Genomic DNA, 23,282 nt, shown 5'->3' with positions numbered 1-23,282 from the left:
CCTGCCAATGGGAAGTTATGGGTGGGTTTCTTGTTTTGCTTTCCTTGCGTGCACGGCTTTTGCTCTGCATATTGGACTGTCTCAACCCATGAGTTTTTCCTCCCTTTTGCTCTTGTGATTCTCTCCTCCATCGCAACTTGGGGGGGGGGGGGGAGGTGGTAAGTGAGTGGCTGTGTGGTTCTGGTTGCTGGCTGGGGTTAAAGTATGACACCCTTCCACCCTCATCAATTCCCTACTGTGGGAAGGTATCTGAGGAGTTACATCTTTGCCCCATACATGGCATTTTGGGCAGCTGTCTAAGCCTTTTGCACTTGTCATATCTGAGTGGAAATGCTTGAGGTCTGCTTCCTCCAGCACTGAACACACCCACTAAGGAAAAACAAGAACACAAACTGTTCTGTGAAATTAGTAAACTTGAACTGGGTATTATCTAGAAAGGGAATGAACTCAGAACTTCACAGCATTATTCCTGGGCTGTTTTTCCTACTTGACTACAACTAATTATCTTGTTGAATGGTATGTACGTAATTGCATGTATGCCCTCATTACCAATATCCTGAAATAGTGAAACATTGACATTTTGTTTCAAAAGGCTTGATCCTAGTTAACAAAGTGAACTAAAGCACAGAAAATGGCAGCTGATCAGGAGGCTGATATTCCTGATATGTGGGGACTGCTTTTACCCAATGGGTAAATAATGGGAGGAAACCCCTGGCGCACAAGCGCTTTCTGAATGTCACTATGAACGGTTTCAAAGAAGTACAGCCAAAAACAGTCTGCACACCAGTTTAAAAAAAGGCTACTCACCTTGCCAAAGCTGCCTTTCCCTAATACTTTGATGAAGTTGAACTCTTCAAGGCCTATTCGCTTGGTCTGGGCCTGTTTGACCTCCCCATTTTCACCGTTCTCCCCAGGTTTGTTAAGCTGGTTGTCTGTCGACGTTGTAGCTGTTGCTCTGTGTTCCTCTCCCCGATTGTCAAATGATAACGCTTTCCTAATGTTGTTTTCCAGCTCTTTGATTTCTGTGGAAATCAAAATGTTCGTTTTAACCAATCATCAGAAACCCAGCCTGTGTTAAGTCTGTATCAGTTTTGAGAAGGGACGTTCGTCATCCCTGAATGCTGTGTAGAGCATTCTGTGGTTAAGAATACATATTTAGCAAACTGCTTCTCCACCTTACAGTAATCAGCCAAAATCCTGCTCTAACAGGAAGGGTGGCCTTTTAAAATGAACCTAAGAGAATGTCATACCCGAAACTTGACAGATAAATCAGAATAGCGGCCAAATAGTTGGTTCAGAGATTTTGGCTGTTCCTGTACCACAGAGAAGTACTTTGTTTTGAATACCCTTATCTTCCTGCAGCACTTACTCATCTTCCTGCTTATGTATTTTAGAGTTGTATCTTCAAAAGTTCGAAGGATAGTTGGGTGTCCCAGTCCTTGAAGTCAACATGAATGGAGCATCTTACCCAGCTCCAGCTTTTATCAGATGCCTGACAATGAAGTGTTTGATCACTCCCTAGTGCCGCTTGAAGCAGCAATTGTGTAGATCTGCTAAATGGTTCTGAAGGTTTCTCAATGCTAAACACAGTGAGCCCTGGTGACTAATGGACCTCAGGGTCTGCCTCTAGCTCTTGCATAGTACTTCTGCCTGATGGCCTTGGAAGCAACAACTTTACTGGACAAAAGTGAAATTTAAGTGAGAATTTAGACAAATTCTTTGTTCTTATTTTAAGCAAAACATCAGATATTTAAAAAAATATTATTTAACCACAATGCCATCTGTGAGACCAAAAGGTTGACAAATTTAAATCGGTTCTGGACTCAGAGTCTTACAGTAGTTATTATCACGGAGCTTTGGAAATCTCTTCCCTAAAAATAAGAGTGAGAAATTTCTTAACTGTAAATAATTTTCAAAGAATTTGACACAAAAGTACCCATCTACCTATGCCTTGGTGTAAAGATTCTTCATGCATCAGTTTACACACATGATGGTACATAAGATACCTCACAGACTTCTGATTTTTAAAAACAACAATAAGACCAGATTCAAAAAGTGCTGCCAACATACATGTTCTGTCCATCAGGCTGTTCATCTCAATGAAATCAGGTCATACCAGTGAAGATTAAAATATTTGTCTCCAAATCTAAGCATGAAAAAAAATCACTGAAAGGAAACATGGTTTTACAAAGCGTTTAGAGACCACACAGGCATGCTAGCATTGCCTATCTGGACGGAAGTTTTTATTATCATAAATGTTCAACACAGAATTGCAAGTAGGGAATTTAATCTCAAAAACTTATTAACAGATAGATGCTTTTCAGACAGATAAAAGCTCTCTCAAGTTCTCTGGTAATATTTAAAATGTTCTCACTCTTACAATAGAATGTATAACCTCCTTACGAAAAGGTATTTGGGTAAGCGAGGATTCATCTAGCAAACTTAAAATATTTCAAGATAACTTCTTATAATTTTCCCTTTAAAAGCCACTTAATTTCAAAGATTTAAATGAAATGAGAAGCAGGCCTTTTTAAAAAGTTGTTGCAGTTCACAACTTCAAGTGCTTCATTTTCTGTTGGTAACTACTTTGTTGATTTTGTTCTACAGAGAGTGGGGCTGATAGCTTTTTTAACTCTCATAAAGAAGGAAAATATGCAACAATATATATCAGTTAGGAAATAAAGAGATGTTTGACCTTGATCACATGGAGAAGTTGGTGCTGACTTTGACCTATCTTCTTCTGATGATGCACTTCCAGGAACTGCTTGTTGAGTCTCTGCACCTGCAATTAGCTAAGAACAATTCCAAAAGGGGTACTAAGCTATGAGATCCTCCCATGGCAAGAGGAAATTTAACTTAACAACATTAATTCACAAGTAGAAGTACAAAGGAAAGTGAAGATGTTCTATCCCTATAGATTCTCACTGGCAGGACCTCAACCATACATTAGATGGCATCACATCAAAAGGAGACCATAATATAAACAGAGAAAGAGACAGCAATTTAAAGCAAAATAGGTTCTCAAGATGAAATAAATGTAATAAGTATACCCAGTGTGTGGGAAAGTTTTGCATAGTCACCATGAGCCTGTGTAGAAATCTATCTGGTAAATATATTTAACTACAACAAGTACCAGCAAGCACTGCAAACTAACTCGTGGTAGCAACATGACAACATCTTTTCCCAGAAGTCACAGATCAATTGATTTATTCCTGAGTTTTCTATGTTTCTGTAACATTTTAAAACAGTGTACATGGGATCCAAGTGTGCAATAATCAGGAAAATGAACAGAACCAAATGTCAAGGTTCTAAGGAATTATGGAAAAAGTTGCCTATTTCTGTAAGTGAGAGCAATGGGTCTGTTGTCATAATCATGCAAACAGAGATACAAAGTGTGGTCAAATTCTGGTCCAGGATACATACTATCGATCCAGAATAAGTCCATCAGGTTTGAATGCACTTGGCGCAACCTACACTTTTTATTTCTAGAACAGCCTAATTCTTCTTATAGTAGTGATGATAACTCTGGAACTGTCATCCAGCAAACAGCTCCTTTTCATGAGAATCAGCACATTGCTCATTTATCAGCATTTACAATGTTACAGAGTAGTGCTATGTCTCAATCAATCAATTATACAATGCCAATTCTGAGCCAGAGACATTTATGGTTTTTATGAACAGTTCTGTCAGACACTGTCTCTTTGTCAAACCTCCTTTCTCAAAATTAGAAAGGGCAAATCCTTCCAGATTCCATACAGACTTCAGGTTTGCAAAATTATAGCAGGTCAAAATAAATTTCATATAAAAATTTAGACTAGATGATTTGCACTTATAAATCAAAAGCCAAAGTCTTAGTTCTGGACTGAAGTAAATAAATTCTTCTGTAAGTCAAATAAATGGGATTGAAGCCCAACTAGTAAAGTTACAATACAGCCATACTTATCTCATTTTTTATGTGACACTAAATAGTAAAGTTACCTTTTTCCTCCTCTGCCCACTATTAGTGATCTTATCTGGAGTGACTCCAAGATCTGCAAGAACTTTAGCTATGCCTCTAGCATCCACTCCACAGTTTGGTGCCACATTTGTTTCACAGCGTCGATGTACATTCATCTTGCAAACTGCAATGAAATGTAAAGTAATAGAGTAAATTAAATACTGCCTTGGCATACATTTGTCTTACTTAAATCAGACCTTATTGGGCCTACCAATAACCTTTTCAAATAAATATAATTTCAGTAGAAAAATACTTCGTTGGATTTGCAGTCACACGTCAATGCTAATATAAAATTATTAACCTGGTTATCATTCTCCTGCTATGATAACGGAGAACAGTGTTTTCACACAGTACCCAAAACAGACACAGGAACAAATGAAAAAATCTAACGATCCTGTAAATCTTAAATAGAACTTGAATGAGAAGAAAAGTCCTTCAGAACTTGGATTTTAGCAGTCCACTTCTGCTCTCATACTGAGAGCACAACATCAGTTCCTCATGTATTATTGCTTCTTACTCTATTTTACTCAAGTAGATGAACTCCTAATGTAGGCAGGCATAAAGCCATTAGTGTTTTAATAAAAATCTTTGGCACTGTTGGACACTCTTTTTTTTTTTCTTTCGTTAGATGGCAATCCATTTACTGAGCTCTTTCTCTTAAATACCATCTCCTGAAGCTAGCATACTAGTAAGAGGAAAAAAAGATTACGTTGCTTCCTGGTTATGAGGTGGGGGGACAACATAGCTCCAGTAAAAATAGAATAGTGTGGATTTGTTAGGAGCAGATGACATATTTTATCTTAGACTTCACTGCCCTCTTGTGGAACAAGGCATAAAGAAAGCAAAACTGCAAGTGTAATTAAATACTAGACTAACATTCAGTTGCTCAAATTCCTCACTTCATTACTTTTTAGAGAAAAAAAAATATCAACAAAGTATGTATTTATAAAGCTGCATTTCATTATATCAGTCATCAACAATGCTTCACTGTATCTACACAGGCACTGTATCTACAGCAGTAACCATGCGATTTAGAAAGCGGGTGCCTTTCCTTTTCAAGTATGTTTCAGCTCACAAGAAGAGCAAAAATAAATTGCTACACGTAGTACTTTCAGTGCATGTATATTTGGTGAGAAAAGCTCAGTGGCAAGTAAAATATCCGACCATAAGAGTGGACATTGAGGAACTGAACTGCTTGAAATAAAGCAAACAGGACAATTTTGTACAGTCCGACTTCATGAACATATTTTGTAAAGAGAAGGTCAGGAATAAGTAGTGAAAAAACAGAAGAATAAACCTTCGGAATACACTTTTCATGGTGTTAATAACCACACTGGGCAAGCAGGTACATCACTGAAGAAGGAACCACTGTTTGGCACTTGTTAAGAGAGAAAACAAAGTCCACAGAAAAATGACATTACCAGCTCAGGTAAGTTCTAGATTTCATGCAGACAATACTGCATTTTTATAGGCGCTCATTTTATGAATGTGGAGAAAGCAACATAGGCCCTCTGAACTACTGTTTCTATGCATTTGCTACACAGTAAACGCATACATATGAGAAATAACATTATTTTCTACAGTTAAGAGGAGATGAACCACTGTAGTACTTGAGAGAGAATATGAAAGTGAATTAATATAATCATAGATTAAGTGGAGAGATATTATAGCTCTGATTAAAAATCAGAGAAAAAACCCCCAGGCTTAATTGCAAAAACCTTCTTTGAACATATCTCCACCATAATTAAGATAGCATTTGAACAAAATCTTTAATAGTAGTAAAGTAACAGTATTTAGAGTCTAACGCGTTATCAGTGCTCACTAGCTAGAATCACAAGGGAAGGCTTGAATTTCAGAATGCTCTCACTGCTTATCATTTTGCCATGAAAGAAATTCCTTCTTTACCTTGCTGCTCAGCAATCTGTGACATGAAACATTAGGTCTGACCATCACCTATACTTACGTCTCATCTTAAATACTGCAAAGGATATCTTGAATAGATTAGATGCTTATACATATAGAAGTGACTCCACACTTCTGCTCTTGAAAAGTATACATAACATTATTTTTATATTTATGAAGAGGGACCTACCCGCTCGTAAAGGTGTAACAAAATGAAAATACTTACAATTCCATTAGATACTACTTTCTAAGAATCTGACAATCTTCATGAAATCATTCCCATCAACCCAATAATTGAAGTATTTTATTCACTATTTCTAAAATATTAGTTTCCTTTGCAAGTGTTTGTACTGTTTTCTCCCCCTTTTAGAATATACAGATCTGCTTGAAACAAGGAGATAGGGAACGAACGATTTCTGTTAGTCAGCTAAAATGACATGAACACACCTTCCAGCAGTAACTTCATATGCAGTTGCTGTACAGAGTACACAGTCCTTAAGCTGCAGAACATAATGAATCCTTTGCTTTCTGGAATGGAGGGCCTAGACAGACCATCACAAAAGATAATTTAGCTAGGTATCAGAATACCTATTATTCTGGATACGGGTGCACAGGACTGGTTCTGCCTAGCCTAGCCAATACATAATAGTAATTTCTGAAGATGGTATTAAAGGGAAAAATGGTTGTAATAATGATGTTTAAAAAGTTTAACCACCGTCACCACAAACCTGAAAACACAAAAGGCATATAAGCTGAAGGGATGTAAATTCTCATGCTCCTAATTTTCTGTGAACTTCTAATTTCCTATGTGACAATAAACCTACACAGCAGTGAGTGCAAAATGTGTTTCTGCACCTCTGTCCTCTGCATCTGTTACTGACTGGTGTGGCAGACAGGGTAAAGGACCATTTTCTAACCACGATGGCAATCACCACAGCAGTCCGCTATTTACTTTCTATTCATTTCTGTACATGCTGGAAAAGACAGAATAACCTGAAGTCTTTCCAAGTGTACTGCACTCACAAAGAACAAGAAAAGCTCTGAAGTGGTAATCCTTACCTTTGCATTGTAAACCTTGTCTCAAAAGACCCCAGAGCAATGAACCACAGTGGTCACAGAAAGTGGGCACTTTGTAATTGTGAATGCTGAACTTGTGAGGCATGTTGACACTGAATCGCTGGGATCCCACTTGCTGAAAAAGGAAAGCACAGCATATTTCATTCTAATTAGCTTCTATATAATCAGTGTACGCCAAGGCCCCGTTGTGTTTTGGAAGCACACAGAATTCAAACAAGACTAAATAGGTCCGTGCGAAGAGAATGATCTTTGCATTACATGTACTCCAACTCCAGAGTTCTTGTCACTACTTTATTTGGGGAAAAGAGTGGGAAGGGCTGCTGCTGTCCGAGAGATAAAGACTAAAGTCTACTTCCTAGTAATTCTGGGAACAACAAATACATAGCTATCAGGAAAGATCTCTTAACGTGGAAGGCAAGGAAGTCACTCCCAATTGTTTTAGGAGCAGGAGACCTAACTAATACAGGACTAAGACAGGGAAATATATCACAACCCCTTTACCTTTTCATATCCCACTCTTCTTTAGATTATGAAAATGACAATGATAATTTGTTTTGTTCAGGGATTACAAGGTATAGTTACTTACTAATTAAAGGATGTCATTGGTAAGTTTTTATAGTGGCCACTGCATAGCAGGAGATTTATTTTGATGTTTTTCCTTCCCTTTCCTATTACCACTGGCTTCTCTCCAGTGATCTAGTACCCCTTCTAAACAATGAGAGCATTATATCAGCAAAGCATACAAGTCTCCACCAGTCTGGAGCCTGGGAATATAATCTAACCAAGATTTTGTATCTTCCTGTGGGTACTATGCGAAAACAGCACTAGCCAAACACAGTCCTTTATCACAATCCTATGCAAGCGATCAAGTTTCAGATGTAAAACACTGGTTGTGAACCAGATATTAAAGAATGTTTCCATTTTGAAAAATGGTAGTGAATTGTGCAGGAAGAATGAGATCAGTTAATGTCTCAGTAAAATTCATATCAAAGTTGAAAGAGCCGTTTAATCCCATTGTTACACACAACTCTGAATTGTAATTTAAAACTAGGGTTTTTAAGGATACAAATGTAGTTTTTTTAACAAATAAAACTAAGAAAAGTACTTTTTCTGCATAGCCAAGGAACTGGGATCACTCACAGACTACCTCACCTAATCCTATGATGAGAGATTGTAGGCCCTTGCTGCTGCACAAAACAGAGAAGGACAGTGAGCATTCATTAGATTTTCTGTTAAAAACAAGCAAACAGAAACCTTGTGTATAAAATAAAGCATTCACGGGTTACAGGTGAGGGCTACAACTCTTTAAAAAGCCCATAAACCCTACCCGCTCCCCAACTGTCCCCTGTCAACCCATCCATAAAGGGATACCCCAAAGCTGAGGATTCTAAGGGAGCTGAACACAACAGCAGTCACATCACTCCCTGGTGTATGACCCTCCACAGGAATTAATGTTAATTTCCCAAGCAAGTCTAAGGAAACATGGTCTAAGGGCCATCTTAGCCGAGAGACCTTTAACCCAAGTGAAAGGATTGCTTTGTTTTCTCTTCTGATCCAGAGCAGAATGTGCCATTGGCAGATAGATTTACCCCCCTGACAGCACAGTTCTGAAGTGATGTCTTCATTTATTTAAATACATGATAACATAAAGCACATATTGTGTTAACCCCCTTAAAATACAAAAGCCTGCTAGAGGTAAGGAGTAATTACGCTGGAAAACCTGTTAGCTATCCAATACCTTGAGTTATCACTACCATCTTATACAACATCCATGGGCCTTCTTCAACACACAGATGGTTTTTGTTCTACATTTTGACAGTTTGGATGCAGTTTTTCTTGACATAAGACTGCGAGCAAATTCTGGACAGTCTTTTATGTTGATGCAAGATACTCAAGCACACTGCCTAACCTATCAGCTGCTAATGACTCAGCCACACAAAATGCAGTTAAGGGACAAAGGGTCCCAGCCTGCTTCTCTTGCCTTAAAATAACAAAACTTGTATTAACTCAGAAATGGAGAATGTTAAAAATGAAAAGGAGTGGAGGGAACTCACTGGGACTTTAAGCATTCAGATGTTATAAAAATTGTACTAATTAGAAATAAATCGCTGTATAATAATTCCCATGTAAATGAAACTGTTATGGTAATCTGTCATTCTAAAGTATATGCTACATCACAAGACGACCAGAAGGGCACAAAAGAGTCTATAACATATATTGATTAAACAGAGAAGATGATGCTACTTCGAACAGATGAAAGACAGTTTTATCTAGAAAATGTATTTTATAAACATTTACCTCATCGTGAGTTTCCTGTTTTTTTAAGCCAGCACACTTCGTTATTATAAGTTCATGGCATCTCTTGTGGACTACACAAGTGCAAACTATAAACATAAAACAGATAAAAGAATGAGTTTTTATGAAGATTAACTTTAAAGCAAAAGACTGATTTCAGAAGACTGGAAATGCTGGGACTTGAAAGACTGCAAGTGACTGCTGACTTTGAGTGTCTTATGAAGTAAATCTGGCTTACAAAGGTAGAAGATAATGGACTTCCAAGAGACCAATGAATTTTAAGAAAACTAAAGCATATCTGCAAAAATCTCAATATGTAACACCACAAATTACCTTCTGAAATATTAACCACAATTTTGCTCAATTTTTATGTATTTGCTTTTTTATCTGATAAAGTCCATGATCTCCACATTATATAAGACGCAGTGGCAAAACCAACTCCTGTCTGAAAAGCTTCCAGAGGAAAAAAGACATAAAGATAACTCATTGTAAAAGTCAAAGAACAGAAAAAATGAAGTTGAACATTCTTTCTGTAAAATGTTATCCTAAGTTGATAACAGTAAAAGGTTTCAGGAGGCAAAAATACTTTGTCAATATTCACACTGATTACTTAATCAATGAATAACATTTGCAGATATGACAGTTAAAATTAAAAATTGCAAGGTCTATTCTACTGTGGGATTCAAGGTCATTAAGTGAAGAAAAAAAACCTTCAGAGTGAAATTATGAATTTCATTTTCTATCTTTGGTCATTGTTGTAAGAAAAACAAAAATCAGAACTCTAGGAACCTCTGCTGTATGTTAATACAATAATTCTTATTATAGCATGTAAAACCATTATTTGCTTTTATTTAGTTACAATGAGATTGTTTGATTATTTCTACTTGTCAGATGAGAATTAAGTAGAAAAACATCATCCCAAGAGGTGACTGTATAAAACAATAAAAGTACAAGAAATTGAGTTGAAAGATGGGAGTTGAAAATGAAGCACTTCTACAGTCTTTGCTATAACCTTCTCTAATGATGACCTCTATAATTATCTCATCTATATAATTATAGTCTTTGCAGCTACCTGGCATTTTTAAACAAAGAATCTTAAGCAGAATAAAGAATTCACAATTTTAAAATGCAAGAAGTGAAAAATGAAGAAGCCAACACCTACAGATATGCCCGCCTTAGTTGGATGTGCATCAAGAGATACCGAGGATCTGCTGCTGTGCCCCTACCTCATATATACTGCCTAAGACCAACAGTTTTGAAAAATCTTCCTGTGACTTACTGTAAAGACTGTCTTCAGTGAGACAAACTTACTCTGATCATTTTGTGCTAAATTCTTAATACTGTACATATAAAATGCTTGATGAAGATATCTTATTTAAATATTATAATGTAATACATATATTCAAACTGTCCCCCTGTAGATTTTCTCTTACCTTGACATTGGTATCCCTGTTTTCCTATTACACCCCTGAAAATAAAAGTGTTTTAGAAAATGAAGAATATATGTTTTTAAAAATGAAAAATACATTTACTACATAAAATTTACTATTAAAGACACATTTACTATAATAACATAGGCAAAGCCAAAGAGTACATAGAGAAGGAAGCCACAAGCCAGTAAAATAGTCATCAAGCAGGCCTCTAAGTAGACAGATGATTGCGTTTGCCAATATTGTTGCTTGAAATCATCTTAGCTAACCTAAAACCTCACCTGCAGACATTTCTTAGAGGAATGTAGTTGAATTCATGTACAATCCATTACACACTCCTAAGAAATATTAATTATGTATACACATCAGATCTTATGTGTATAAAGGTGCAAATCAGTATCTCTAGGTAACTTTGGAAAACATCAATAGAGTTGCTGAAAAATAACTGAAAACTGAATGGCTCCACCACTGTTCCTTATCTGAAAATTACGAGTACTTAAAATAAATGTAAATAATTTCTAAAAGGCAGTACTTGACATACACTGTAATAAGAAAGACCCTGTACGCTGAGTACCCAAACCCCTGGATCATTACAAGTCTAATATTCCCATGTTTCATCAACTTCAGTAGGATGTATAGGAGCTTGGCATTTCCTAGGAGGAAGATAGTGATACTCAAGCACCTAAAGTAGAATTCAGTCACCTTGGCAAAACATAAAGGTCTAATATTAAGTCTAAATCTACACTTAGGCATCTACAGCACATGACAGTGGCTGTCTACCTAGAATTTATAGTGTGTCCCAGACAGGAAAAGCTTATACTTTGTGGCTCAGAGGACAGAAAACACAAATACAACAAATTTTAACATTTGTGATGGAAGTTTAACAGTTTTCTATTAATATCTGCAAAACTGATGACAGCTTAATATTAAAACAAAGAGGAAAAGAACTACTACTCTATGCCATTTATACTTCAGCAGAACAGGAGGGTATGTTAACTCTTCAATTCAAAGTTGCAAAGAAAGCTAAGTCATACCATATAAAATCTCTGCAGTGCGAACAATATGTTGGTTGTCTAAGATAGGTGGCCATAAACTTGTGTCCATTAACCTGATGTACTCTGCGTCGCACAGCACCCTGCCGCTTTCTGGGGCGCATACGTTCTCGGAACACACGTTCTTCATTGTCTTTGGGTGCTGAAACAGAGGAAAAAACAATAAGCACTGGTTATATCAGACACAAATATGGGAAAACTCAAATGCAATACAGAAGTAGATATTCTCCAAAAATAAAAATAAACCTCTCTAGCTAGCAGTGCAAGATGACTTCCTTAAGTTGTGGGTAATTTTTTTTCTTTTTTAGCATCAATTACTAAAGGGCAAGGGTTTACATTGTCTAGTACAGAACTTCTATTCATTCTAAACCTTTATCTGTAAATTCACACTAAACTGAGAATAAGTCTTCTGTGCTTTATAGCTATCAAGCACTCCGACAACCTCTTTAACAGCAATTACAGTTACATTCTCCAAACAGTTCAGACTCTCATCTCATTTGATCTTCGTCGGGGGGGGGAGAAGGCCCACCAAAAATCCCAACATCCTCTGGTCCCCATACACTCAGAAAGTGCTGACACAAGTACAAGAAAGCTGAGTACAAATACATATTATCAAGCAGAACAAAAATTCCAAACTAATTACTTTGTATAATTCCTGATTAAGATCTGAGCTTCAGGCTCTAATAATCCACTTTGCTCCAAATACATTTTCAGCAAATTGTTCAAGGTAAGGAAGTTGTTCCTCTTAAGCAATTCCTGTTCCATTGCATATGAGATGTAATGGTAGAGGAAATAAAAAATGAAGTTGGTATATCTCAGAATGAAAACTTTTGGGAGAAATCCTCCAGAGTGCATCAGTTCTTTTTTCCCCAAGGCTTTATTTTGAAAAGGATCACTAACACCTCCATAGTATTCTCTATGCATTAAGCAAAAACTGAGAATGAATTAGCAACGAAGAATAGTACAGAGTTGTTAATGGAGGACAGATTTTACAAACATTCCTTGAGCCACTCATGTCTCCACAAACTGGAATATCAGATTGGGAAGAGCGCACATTCAGTCATCCATTGCCAACTGCATCTATGCACTCACTACTTCACTGCATATAACACTTTGAAATGTATTTAGCACTTGTCATTCTCTGAATTTCAGCTACCCTGAATCATTATAATGGCCTAAAGATGCCAACTTTGGTCTGTTGCAAGCTTTTCTGTACACCGAGTCAGTTCTCCAAGCAACAGTACAGTATTTAACAATAACACAAAGAATATTAAAAGTCCAAGAAAACTTAAATCTAAAATAGTCTCAAATTCTTTTACATACCCTGAAAGAAACCCTATTTTTGAGTGTTCTAAAATTAAAAGGTATTGATTTAGGAGTTCTTAGAAAATGGTCTTACACTAAGCCAACAGATGGATATCCTGGGAAAATACAGAGCACAGACCCATGAATCGAGATCAATTTCTTGCACTGCACAACAAGGACTAAACCCCATGAATAGCAAATTCATTTATGCCCTAAAAAGCCTAAGCTCCTTACACATTAATATCTTACAAAAACTTCATATTCAGAGTGGGTTTTCACCCTAAGATGACACATTTGTGGGATGGCTGGAACGGTATTACTTTTCTATCCTAAGTGAGCTCTCAGTAAATAAACATTGACTTATACACAAAGTTACCCCTTTTGTTTATGCCAAAGAACAGACAAAAAGCAATGACTCTAGCTCCCCCTTCAAGAAAGAGATAAGAAGTACCAAATGGTTATCAATTATGTTTATTTTTATGCATTAAGCAGAATTTCAATGTCTAATAAATACCACAGCCCCTCAAGAGAAAGCCTGTCTTCCACAGAGAATAGCAAACAAGTAGTTGGAAATCCTACCAAAGACTCCTATTTCCAGGTTCTGAATGATTTATTGACTTTACAAAGCTGCTGGAAATCTTTTAAAAGTCGTTACTATAGGAAATAATTTTATATTAATACAGAACTCTTCTTTTGGTTATCATCCAGATTGTAGAATTTGCTAAAGTATGCAGCCTGAATGTGAGAAAGTTAAACACTCCTGGAAGGGGTTCCCAAAAAGTTATCTGCTTATATGAAATGCACAAGATGTTCTGACAGTGAACAGTTCACACTTGATATGATAATCAGTCTACAATACTGCTTTTCTCCTTTTCATCTTAAGCAGAATTCTTCACAGATAAAGCACCTGTAATTTTACAGAGCAGATAAAAATCCTCTTCTTGTTTTGGCTAGAAAAACACATTATTATGACTTTTTTTTTAACCAACAAAGTCTTAAACCTAATTTTACTGTATTACTTTCAGTTCTATTTTTAATACTCTTATGAAATTCCATTTTTCACTTACAATACATAGATAAAATAAAACAAGAAAACAGTGTCTTTTTCAGAAAAGCACTGACTTGAAAACAGATACAAGCAATACACCAATCCTGAAATTATCAGATTAAATGGCAGGTCTCAATTATCGATATCATTTCCAAACAAACAGCATCTCTGCGTGTGAGAAGGATGTTCAAACACCTCAGGGAAATGTAATTTTCTTGGTTTGTCTTGGATAACGTTGGAGGTCTGTTAGCCAGTTCCCCCAAACTCTCTCCTATAAGTCTGCTGTTCCACATTTATCACTAAAGACTGTCACTCGGCCAAATCCGTGCACCGCATCCTGCTTTAGTGTCGAACTGCACAGATGAACTGCTTGTTCAAGAGCAGTGACTCCCCACCAGTGACTCTGCCTCCACCTCACCTCTCATTACAGCCCGTGTAGAGCCCCCCCCAAGTCAGCAGCAGTACTTGTTTGGGGGGGGGGGTGGAGTAGCATCTGGCACTAACAGTACTTGACTGGACACTGGATGACTGGACACCAGCCTTTCATCAAAGCAGACCAAGTCACAAGAGCTTCTGAGTCACACTCAGTTTACATTAAATTCAGCTCGCTTGTTCACTGTTACCCAACAAAAACAAATAAGCAATGCTTTTCCACAGTCCTCAAGCAAAACACTGCCCTGTCTTGCACGAAGCACACCGCTGTTGTGGACCACAGGCAGCAAACTGGGCAGTAACTCACCCAGGTGACTCAGATGCGGATGATCACATCTGCGCTGGCTCATCCCCAGGGTTGTGAACCACTTACTTCTAGTTGCACTAACAATAGTCTTATGTTTAAATTAAAATCTGTTTATCTCGTGCTGAACAGCCACACTAGAGACATTCATTTAACTGTCTGAAGATGTCTCCTTAGAAAGGGAGCTACATTGCTCTCTCCAAACTTCTCTTGCTTTCCACAAGCAGGAAAGCAGAGATCCCTAAATGCTATCAGAAAACAGGGAATACTTGGGAAACCCCCCAACGTTTGTGTGATACAGCCAACTACTGTTTTCAAGACATACTTTAGAGAATATTAGCATCCCAAATAAAACTGGCCTTTAAATATATTTTAAAAAGAAAAAAATCTTACAGTAGTATATGATAAATTCTAGAAAATATCATTAGGATTCCACATATTTCCCAATTAATGGCATTTCTATTCTTGGCAGAAGAGTTCAAATTAAAATTAAGTGGATTTGCTGTAGTCAGTCTATAAGCAAATTCCAATAGAAACAATTTCTTCTCACAGTATTTCTACTAAATAGTCACAGAGGGTTATCATTTCCTCAGTAAAAGCTGTTTCTTTATGTAAAGTACATTCTGTTCCCCATTTTGATTTTGAGTCCTTCAGCCCTTTATATTATTCAGTTTATCTTTTTTAATGCATTTATTTAACTTTCATTTTTAAAAGAAGGAGTAAAAAAGGCTCATGATAATTTCCAAATGTTCATGGAGACTACTGTCAATGCAGCACACTGAGTTTAGGCTTTATATAATGGTACTTGAGAACTGGCAAATTTAGAACTAATTTCATCTCAAAACTATACCCAGTAATGCCACCACTTCTTTTCATTGCAGCCAAGACTAACACCAAGTTATTTGGAAAACAATAGTGTATAATTGCTTTTATAGACTCATACGTACATGGAAACATATTGCCTACAATTTCAAAGACTGAAAAGACTTACAGGCTTAACTGCAAGCTCTTAGAGAAGTGTTATAAGAGTCAGAAATATTTGGAATGCAAAATTGCACTAAATTCATAAATACTTGAAAAAAGGATGTTTAAATGAAGTGTCTAGAACTACATGTAACACTGTTAATCGTATAGCGTCTGCTAAGTATCCATTATAAGTCATAACTTAAAAGATAGGAAAGTAACACAGAATACTCCCTAACCCTCAAAGGGGGCAAGATTGGAAGAAAAAGACCCTGCGCACCAAATAACAAAGGCTGGAACATGCCAGGTCTCATTTTGTACTAAAATGGTTTCAGCATAAATGAGAAAGGAGTGTGGAGCACTAACTACAATGGACAGAATTATCCTGCATAGCAAAATGTGCTATTTCCATTCCTTATCCTCTATATTGTGAGTACTTACAGAATTCTGACAATGCAAAAAAGGAAAAAATATTGCAGAAAAAGAGGGAGAAAGATTATACACACAGAGAGGTTTTTCAGCATTTGCTATTGCTCAGAACGTTGACTTCTAAAAGGGAACGTCCTGGGCACTTCCCTTCATCTGGAGGTGACTGGCATCAAACAGAGACAGTGTTTGGGGAAGAAAAAAAATAATTATCAGATGTTCTAGTTAAATGGCTACTGCCCCATGAAAGCCAAACTGTAGGCCATGTACAACGGTAACAATCACAGCAACTAGTGTAGCTGCCAGGTGACACCCATGCAGCAGAACACTGACACCTCCATGGCACTTCTGGCACACAGTTATTTTAATCCTGGGCACCTTTTGGGTGTCTTCACATCGCTGTCATCTGTAACTATAACTAGCATCCAGAAAAACCAGCTGGTTTAACATCACCCTTAGTAGTTACAACAGAGCCTAACTGAACAATGGATGCAAAGGAACAATGATCATATGGATGTTTTAGTGCTGAAGATTCATTTTAAGAGCTCTTGTACAATATTTAAACCTGACTACTTTAACCAATATGCATGTACTGAAATCGAGTTTTTGTTTTAGCACTATATAACATCTAAACAGAGGAAGGATAATGAGGCAGGAAAGGTAATTTGCCTAAAGTTATGTCAGAAAGTGAGAAGGGGTAGGAACAATACCCAGGACTACTCAGGTTTCAGGATGGAGTGTAACCAGATCATTATGCATCAAAATTAGGTCTCAAAGGATTAGTCTTAAACTCTATTTTGGGCCTCTACAGTAGAAGCATACATACTGTCATCAAGATTTCTCCAGGCAGAAACTGTTACATGATTTTGCCTTTAAGGTTTTCATCTTCTTTAAAGAAAAAAAGAAAAAAGCTAAAAAAAAGTCCCCATATACGTTTCTCCTTGCCTTTAAAAGCCCTGCTTTAAAAAGCCATGCAACAAACTAATTTTGTAACTTTGAGATAAAAAATAGCAAGGTAAATGCTATAATTTAATTACTGATGAACACAGAAATTCACTGGAGAGTTTATCACAGTCACAGAAAGAACATGCAGTTATTCTAAGTCTTTTTCTAAGAGTGTAATATTTGCAGTCCATTTCTTTAACAAGGAATAAACACATAGGTTTTGCTTACTATATCTTGAAACTGCTTTCTTTAGGAAAGCTGACAGGAAATTTCTGTTTAATAGGAGAAGAATCAGATCCTTAGATAATGCTATATTGTTAAAGAAAACAAAGATGATGAGTGTTACTAAAGAAATGAAAGAATGCTCACAAAATGGATTTGTTTTAGAAGAGACAGTTGTCTTGACAAGTAACGTCTGTTAACATGAGCTATTTACTGAATGCATTGAAGACTAAATTGCATTTTAAAGTATATCAAGCCTAAATATGGTGGGTGGCTTTGTAGCATGGGCTCAGGCTCAAATTTATTTGCTTTCAAACACGTTTATCTTCAAATGCTTAACTTCTTGTCTAAAAGAGAGATTCTGCCTATATGTATTTAAAATCTTCCCTTGACATCCAAACAGATAATAGTGATTTGTCTTGTGACAGACATACATTTTCGTTTCTGGGCTTGCCTTTCTTTATTATTTAAAAAAAAAAAAAAACAAACCCAAACTATAAAGTTATCTAAATGATTATTTACACATTGTTCAAACCTTCTCTACATATTTATTATCATGAACACATTCATTAGCTCACTCAAAGCTGAAGGGACAACAGGAACTCCCCACATCCTTTCAAATGGAAATACTTTCACCACATTCAATTAACTTAATAAAGGAGAACATAAAGTCCGGAAGTACCAAAGATCTCATAGATATTGAAGGTCTGATTGCAATTTCAGCACATGGAGAAGTCCAATTTAGTTTTCAGAAACGTCCCACCCTTGCTGGCTGGCAGTAATTTTGACCGAGTGTTCAAAAACCAGGAGCACAGAGCCTGGTACCTGAAGGGACACTGCTGCCCCAGCTGTGGCTCATCCGCTCTGCTGCAGCAGGGGCTGGGGCTGAGGGAGGATTAGTTCCCATATGTGCTCATGCAAAATTCTCCTTCAAATGACTGCGAGACTTTCCTTAAGGAAGCCTTCAAGATGAGCCCCCACACGTTTCTGCTCTCCATCTGCACAGTGCCCACAGAATTAGCGAGGACTTACACAAACTTAAGGTATTAACAACACGGAATTGCACATGCTGATCTGCAGATGATCATGCAGCATGTTTTAATAAATCTAATATTTAATGAGCAGATTTCTGTTTTATAGGAACTGCTGATGGGACAGCTGGTAGGGGACAGATATAAATACAGGGTGCTACATCTATTTCATAGAGCCCTGGGTGCTCACACAGATGACAGGGGTACTGACCTCATCTTGGAGGGTGAATATAGCAATTCCTATAGATTAACATCTGTCAGATCCTCAAAGCAAGCAAATCAGAGACAGATTCCTCGTACTTCCTCTCAATTTCTTAATTGGTGGTATTTAACATTAATGATTTTAAGAAATATAGTATTCCTGAAATAAAGAACTTGTAACTACAATTTTCACATTACATTTTATTTGGCAAAAGAAGTTATATTGCTAGAAATACCACAGGGAAGTTTTTGCTATATGACAGGTTTTCTGAAAAAGCAATTTCACATCTCAAGGTTTTTAAAATAAAATAAAATTTTAAAATAAAATTTCAACTTCTTTTTCATCGACAGAATTTAGAGCTTTTTCAGTTGGAAAGGAGAAAACACAGATAACAGGAAAAAAAAAAAAAACAAAACCAACCACCAAAAATCAATGTTAACTAAGGTTATTTCGGTCTTCCAGTGTTATCTTTCAGGAGGAACAAACAACCTCACTCTAAACACAATGCCCTTATGTCAGTAAGTCTGCAATTGAAATCAGAGAGATGGAAATGCATTCTACATATGGTAAATACTAAAGTTATTATTCAGGAGAAAAATCTTACTCCACGGAAGTAGAGTCTACTCATGAGATAACTAGCAATATAGAATAGTAATTTGTAAACTGTAGAACAGTTTTTCTGCCATAACTTCACATGATAAACTTACAGGAAGAAAACCAATTTAGTTTGTGGCAGTGACATTCAGTTCATGTTGATACAGTGTTAGTAATAAGTAGTATTAGTAGCCTGGCGTTAGCATTGATAGAGTTAAGTCCTGACAGGCTAACAAAGTGCAATATCTCTTATTAAATCAACTACTTACTAACGCTAAAAAATACATGACCTTTTGAATGAAGAAACTATGTATATAATATAATACATTATGTTATTATTATAAGATACTTATACTTGTAGTCAGCACTGGTGAGGCTGCAGCTCAAGAACTGTGTTCAGTTTTGGGCCCCTCACTGCCAAGTAAGACATTGAGATACTGGAGCATGTTCAGAGAAGGGCAACGAAGCTGGTGAAGGGTCTAGCGAACAAGACCTATGAGAAGCAGCTGAGCAGTTGTTTAGCTTACAGAAAAGGAGGCTGACGGGAGACCTTATCACTCTCTACAATTACCTGAAAGGAGGTTGCAGTGAGGTGGGGGTCGGTCTCTTTTCTCAAGTAACAGGCACTAGAACAAGAGGAAATGGCACCAAATTGCACCAAGCAAGGTTTAGATAGGATATTAGGAAAAACTTCACAGAAAGGGCTGTCAAGCATTGGAACAGGCTGCCCAGGGAAGTGGTTGAGTCACCACCCCTGGAGGTATTTAAAACATGGGTAGATGTAGTGCCAAGGGACATGGTTTATTGGTAACTTGGCAGTGCTAGGTTAACGGTTGGACTTGATGATCTTAAAGGTCTCTTCCAACCAAAATGATTCTATGACTCTAAGTATCTGTACAGAAAATTGGTTCTGTTTTACCTCAAACCAGGACTTTGTAGATAAACTCACTGATGAGACTGTAACAGTTCTAATGAACAGAAGAGGATTTGACCCTAAGCAATAGGATGTGTTATTGGAAATAAGCAGCGAGACAATCATCTTCATAGCCACTGTTTGCCAAATAGGTTCAGAATGCCTTATACCTGTTTTATCTTACTGTAACTGTACAGTAGCTTTGTCTGCTTAGGGAAATAATTTACAATACTACCAAAAATTCAAATTAGTAAGTGTTGGGAAAGAAATCTTTCAATAACGAAACAAGAAAGCAAACTATTCTTATTTCAAAATAATTTAAAAGGCTCTGTTTTCTGAAATAAGTTGCTACTTAGGATTGTCCATAGAAACAGTATCTAGCAATTGTTAAATGATTTCTTGTTCTTATGACATATTCTTGGTAATTTTTTGAGTTAGAGAATGCACCATAGTGTCTCGATACATGTTAGAAACCACTACCTAATTGCCACTGGTATCTGAACTCCTGTACGCCAATTCTTCGTCTAGCAAGGAACCCAAATCTGGTAAAACTTTGCACCAGTCTGCAGGAACAGCTGGGGATCAGGATGTCACTGAAACGTGCTCTGAGACAGCCCCACCACAGCAATCTGAGGCACTGGGTCTGCATCAAGGAAACCTGGAATGACACGCCATGGATGGCAGCCAGGCAGCCTGACAGAAAGATGAAGGTTTCTAATACAGGTGCAAGCAGTTTTAACCATGTTTCTCCTTTTGTTTCACCACTTACATCTTTCATAAGTTGGTTCTGCACACCAAAAACATGACATGCCTTTGCTTTGCAGTGGAGCCTGCAGGGCACCCAACAGGTAAAAGAGTGGGTCCTCATTTGAACAGCACAGATAATTTTTTCCTTTCTTGGATGGAAGGTGTAGGAGTCTATCGGTAAGCAGCCTTTGGACTTTTCATTTCTCACAACTCTACTGTTGAACTGAATAAAACAAGTGAAAGACATGAGTGTTACTCATCACCTTAGAAAGGACTGCTCTCCAAGGCAGCTGCCACCAATAAATAACATCTGCCACTACTTTTCCCTTTTAAGCCCAATATATAACCCACAACACGCTTCCACCAGTGTTCCAACATGTCACTGCTTTTTCTGATTTGCATCTTTTACTAAGGGCCATATTATGACAATCCTGTCACTCTCTACCAACATCCTTATCTTGCCCATTTCCTAAGTGGGCAATTCTTGCAATTATTTGTAAGAGACAAAAGTCAGCAGCAAAAATTTTATTCCCTCTTTCCATTGTCTTTCTTGCAAATGTGGGAGGAATTTTTCTTATTCTGATACCTCCTCCTCCACACACAACCAAAGCTTAATTAAGAACGTCTCTGACTCACAAGCAGCACCATTAAAGAAACTCTCCTATCTATGTCTTTCAACATTAAATATATCATTATTAATTTCCATTCAGATAACAGTAATAGATTATATTATGTAAATCCTGAAGTACTCATATGATGCATTACCAGCATACTACTTTAAAACCCCAATTTAGCAAAGCATTTCTGGATACGGCTATATGAAAGCCATGGATTTCAATGGAAATCTTCCAATATTTAAAGCACTAGTTACCTACCCTGATAGATGTTAATTCTATGCATCTATTGCACAGTAAAAATGGAAACGTGCTAAACAGTATGTTCTTTCTCCCTGCCAGGCTTATTGGCACAGCATCATGAGGCAATTGCAAATGGTGAGTTTGCATATTGTCAGTAGAGCCTGAATGCGTTATATAGGTTCTTACTAGGGGCGACTGACACATGACAGGGACAGGAGGATGACCACCCTCACGACCTACCATTGGCAGATGAAGTCTTTCTCAGTGATGAGATTAAATAAGAGAAGTTTTAATGCTTATGATTTGCTTTTGGATGTCAATATACAGGTTATTTTACCGTCCAAACTCCATAATAAAAAAAACCCAACAAAACAAAATCAACAAAACAGAATAATAAGGTGAGACCACAGTGTTAACTCATCCTACTTTCGTAGATGGAATTTGGGGCCTCCCACGCATTTGCTACCAGCTCCATCGTGTGCTCTGATTTGTAATGTTAGATTCCTACTTAAAATTGTACTGCTGATTTTTCCTTTTGCAGGTCTTCAATCAAAAGAACAGTGAAGGGATCTCTCTCCTGCTTCTTATGACTCCCAGCAAAGTTTCGCAGCATTTGAGGTTTTCCATGGTGTGCTAGGGAAATACATAATTACATGAGAACCCTGGCTCTTGTTAAACAAAGCAACACATGTCTAGCCCTCAGATTATGGAGAAAAGCTTGAAAAAAAAATAATTGATATGAATCCATATAAAGACCGAAAAGCAAAAAAAGGTCCTAGTGGAGGACACTCCCCCAACTTTACTATGGAAAATCTTACTTGTATCTATACACTGTATATACAGCGTCAAATCAGTACGGGGTTTGTGTGACAAGGTTTTGGTAGTGGCGGGCTATAGGGGTGACTTCTATGAGAATCTGCTAGAAGCTTCCTCTATGTCCAATAGAGCCAGTGCCAGCTGGCTCCAAGATGGCCCCACCACTGGCCAAGGCCAAGCCCATCAGTGACAGTAGTAGCACCTCTGGGATAACATCGTTAAGAAGGGGGGGGAAAAACCTCAAAGAGTGAAGAAGGAACAGGATGTGGTGTTCCAGGTGCTGGAGCAGAGATTCCTCTGCAGCCCGTGCTGAAGACCACGGTGAGGCAGGCTGTCCCCCTGCAGCCCATAGAAGTCAATCCATCACAGTTGGTCAAACCTTGTGTCTCACTGTATAAGATACATAAGTGAGCAGAAGACAAGACTCTGTGTTTGAAACAGGCTACAAAAACTTAACTTGTTGTCAACTTTTGCTACTTTCTTGATATTCCAAACTTCCTACTTCCAGTGTTCACATATTTATTTAGTCCCAATTCTCCAACCTTTGGTAAGACAGGCGTATCAGTCTCTTTCACACTTTCAGCGATTTGGTAAGCATGTGGCTCAAGCTTTCATGTAAAATGAAAAGTGCTTCTAGCTTATGAAAAGATGCTTAACTGGACACCTGATTTCCAACTGAGTCAGAATTTCAGGAAAGTTTTTAAGCATCAACTGCTTGAAGTAA

The 23,282-nt window shown here is 37.4% G+C and overlaps 1 protein-coding gene across 1 annotated transcript in view; it reads right to left on the bottom strand.

The window, feature by feature from the left end:
• Window positions 1-23,282, bottom strand: part of PRKCE (protein kinase C, epsilon) — a 295,234-nt gene that overhangs the window by 101,852 nt on the left and 170,100 nt on the right. The window contains exons 3-9 of the mRNA XM_009880644.1: window positions 11,736-11,895; window positions 10,705-10,739; window positions 9,275-9,360; window positions 6,959-7,091; window positions 3,979-4,121; window positions 2,696-2,792; window positions 808-1,022 (exon numbers count right to left, since the gene is read on the bottom strand). Coding sequence (XP_009878946.1) covers window positions 808-1,022; window positions 2,696-2,792; window positions 3,979-4,121; window positions 6,959-7,091; window positions 9,275-9,360; window positions 10,705-10,739; window positions 11,736-11,895 — 869 coding nt within the window. The remainder of the gene's footprint in view (window positions 1-807; window positions 1,023-2,695; window positions 2,793-3,978; window positions 4,122-6,958; window positions 7,092-9,274; window positions 9,361-10,704; window positions 10,740-11,735; window positions 11,896-23,282) is intronic.

Source organism: Charadrius vociferus, unplaced genomic scaffold (assembly GCF_000708025.1).
Source record: "Charadrius vociferus isolate BGI_N301 unplaced genomic scaffold, ASM70802v2 scaffold192, whole genome shotgun sequence".
Lineage (NCBI taxonomy): Eukaryota > Metazoa > Chordata > Aves > Charadriiformes > Charadriidae > Charadrius > Charadrius vociferus.
The sequence above is the reverse complement of the archived record's forward strand: the minus strand, read 5'-3'. Positions and strand labels throughout refer to the sequence as shown.